General features: G+C 35.6%; 1 protein-coding gene across 1 annotated transcript; it reads right to left on the reverse strand.

The window, feature by feature from the left end:
• LOC104266312 lies at positions 1–2,095 on the reverse strand. Its single transcript, XM_009862173.2, has 5 exons — positions 2,055–2,095; positions 1,868–1,916; positions 960–1,154; positions 369–523; positions 1–146 (listed from the first exon to the last, which is right to left on the reverse strand). Exons 2-5 carry the CDS (start codon positions 1,898–1,900, stop codon positions 41–43), a joined length of 489 nt encoding a protein of 162 aa, XP_009860475.1. The 5' UTR covers positions 1,901–1,916; positions 2,055–2,095; the 3' UTR covers positions 1–40.
• Positions 2,096–2,102: the final 7 nt, after the last annotated feature.

Below are 2,102 nucleotides of genomic sequence, written 5' to 3' on the forward strand. Positions count from 1 at the left end.
TGTGTAATTAAAATCTTTTGTACATCTGTGTCCCGCGGATCTAAACTCCAGATTGCTGCGATTCAAGTGAAGAACCACTTCCGTTAATAAGACCTTCTTCGTATTTATCATCGCTGTTTTGTTGAACTGGGTGATTTCTGTTGAACCTGAAAAGTCAATAATTTTGATTTAAAATTTAAATTAGGCTGAAAAAGTGACATGTTTTAAATTACATGCATGCTATATATATATTATATAAATGACTGTCGTCAGATTCTATATACTAATAAACCTTTGTGTATATTGTAAAATACCAGTATTTCTGCAGTGTATATGTCTAGTAGTTTAAACAAAAAGTTATTGTTCTTCAGAATTAAACCGGTACTTACGCTTTGCGGTATTTGTAATAACAGACAGCAGCCACGATAACCAGTAAGGCGAACACTACGCCGAAACCAACAGAGAGTATCGTCAGCCAAGTTTCGTGACTTTTGTTTATTCTTGATTGTTCTTCCTCTCTTGCTAAGTCGTACTCATTGGCTATCTTTAAGAGAATAAAAAAAAATGGTCAGACACGCGAGGATAAAGCAAATTACGTACATGTACACATACATGACCGGCGCCGTGGTATAGTGGTTTAGCGCGCCTGCCTGTAACCCATAGGTAATGGGTTCAAATGGGTTCAGTGGGTCCTTGGGCAGCAATTGCTCCAACCCAGTTGTCACTAATGGGTTGTTTAAATTAACCGCCATACATAAAAAAAAAAGAAAAAATCCAAAAAAATAACCACCCACAAATTAACATACATGGTAACTCGTAAGCTGGCACGAGGTGTTAAACCCGTGTGATAACGACTGTCGTTATCCGGCCACGCGAGGATAAAGTAAGTTATACATTCATTCATTTATTTATTCATACAGTCATTCATTCATTCATTCATTCATTATTATTCTTATCAAAACTATATGAAAAAACTATACCTTCAGCTTTAGTTGGATCTCTTTATCTTTCATTTGTTGAACCATGAACTCATAACAGAACATATAACAAGTTTTCTTCATATTATCAGTCGGTTCAACACATCCGTCACTACAGGGCTCGCATGTGGCGGAATATCCATAGTACCAGTCCCACCCATGACTTACTCTACACTCGGCTTGTTTTGCCTCGAAATCCTGTAATGGTTAAACTTAAATAAGTTGGACATTCGTTATATAGTAAGATGGGAAAAATGGGACATCTTTACATTCTATTTTCTTATCCCATTTAGTAGTAAACAAAGGACATTCAAAGAATTATAAAACCGTATCACCACGACTTTCATAGACCATTGTTAATTTCTTAAAACACGATCAGGATATTTGGATATTATGTGCTAAAGATGTCCCGTCTTCTCCCACCCTACTATATTTTATATTTATAGATACTACTAAGCTACGTTTACTATAGCTGTGTTGCTATTAAAAAGTATTTGTAAGCCAGACATCTGTGATAAAGACCAGACAACTGTGATACTAGTGTACGTGTCTCCGCTACTGTGAAAAATGAATGAATGTAACTTGCTTTACCCTCGCGTGACCGAAAACGACAGCCGTTTAAACACGGGTGTTCATACACATCGTGCCAGCTTACGAGTTACCAAGTGTATGTATTACTTTGTGGGTGTTATTTGTTTTTCATTTTTTTATGTATGGCTGATAATTTGAACAACCCATTTGGGTTGGAGCAATTGCCGTTGCCCAAGGATACACACGCCCACAATGATAGCAAATGAATCAAAGTCTGGTTAATAATTAACCAACAGATACTAAACGTCATATGACGCAATTGTTCCTAACTTTATATAATTATATTCCATTCTACATATATAGAATATAATAACACTAACCATTATAACTCGGCTAATTTTTCCGTCGGTCATTTGATCATCATCAACACTGAAAAAAAAACAGTTTAGTAGAAGGCGCTATGTAACGTTGCCGTTAAGACTAGAACAATTAATAACAAGGTTACATTACGTAAAAAAACATATGAAATACTAACGTCTTGAATATTACAATACAAACTTCACTTACCCGATAGCACTACCCAGAATATAAGCAAATAGACAAGGATGTGTAAAT

Source organism: Ciona intestinalis, chromosome 12, assembly GCF_000224145.3.
Source record: "Ciona intestinalis chromosome 12, KH, whole genome shotgun sequence".
Classification (NCBI taxonomy): domain Eukaryota; kingdom Metazoa; phylum Chordata; class Ascidiacea; order Phlebobranchia; family Cionidae; genus Ciona; species Ciona intestinalis.

What these genes read in the sequence shown, in the direction of transcription:
- LOC104266312 (XM_009862173.2), bottom strand. Translation starts at nt 1,900, where the DNA reads ATGACCGACGGAAAAATTAGCCGAGTTATAATG. An exon ending in AGATCCAACTAAAGCTGAAG is followed by an intron (nt 524 to 959) that starts GTATAGTTTTTT and finishes ATTCTCTTAAAG; the next exon opens with ATAGCCAATGAGTACGACTT. An exon ending in TATTACAAATACCGCAAAGC is followed by an intron (nt 147 to 368) that starts GTAAGTACCGGT and finishes TTGACTTTTCAG; the next exon opens with GTTCAACAGAAATCACCCAG.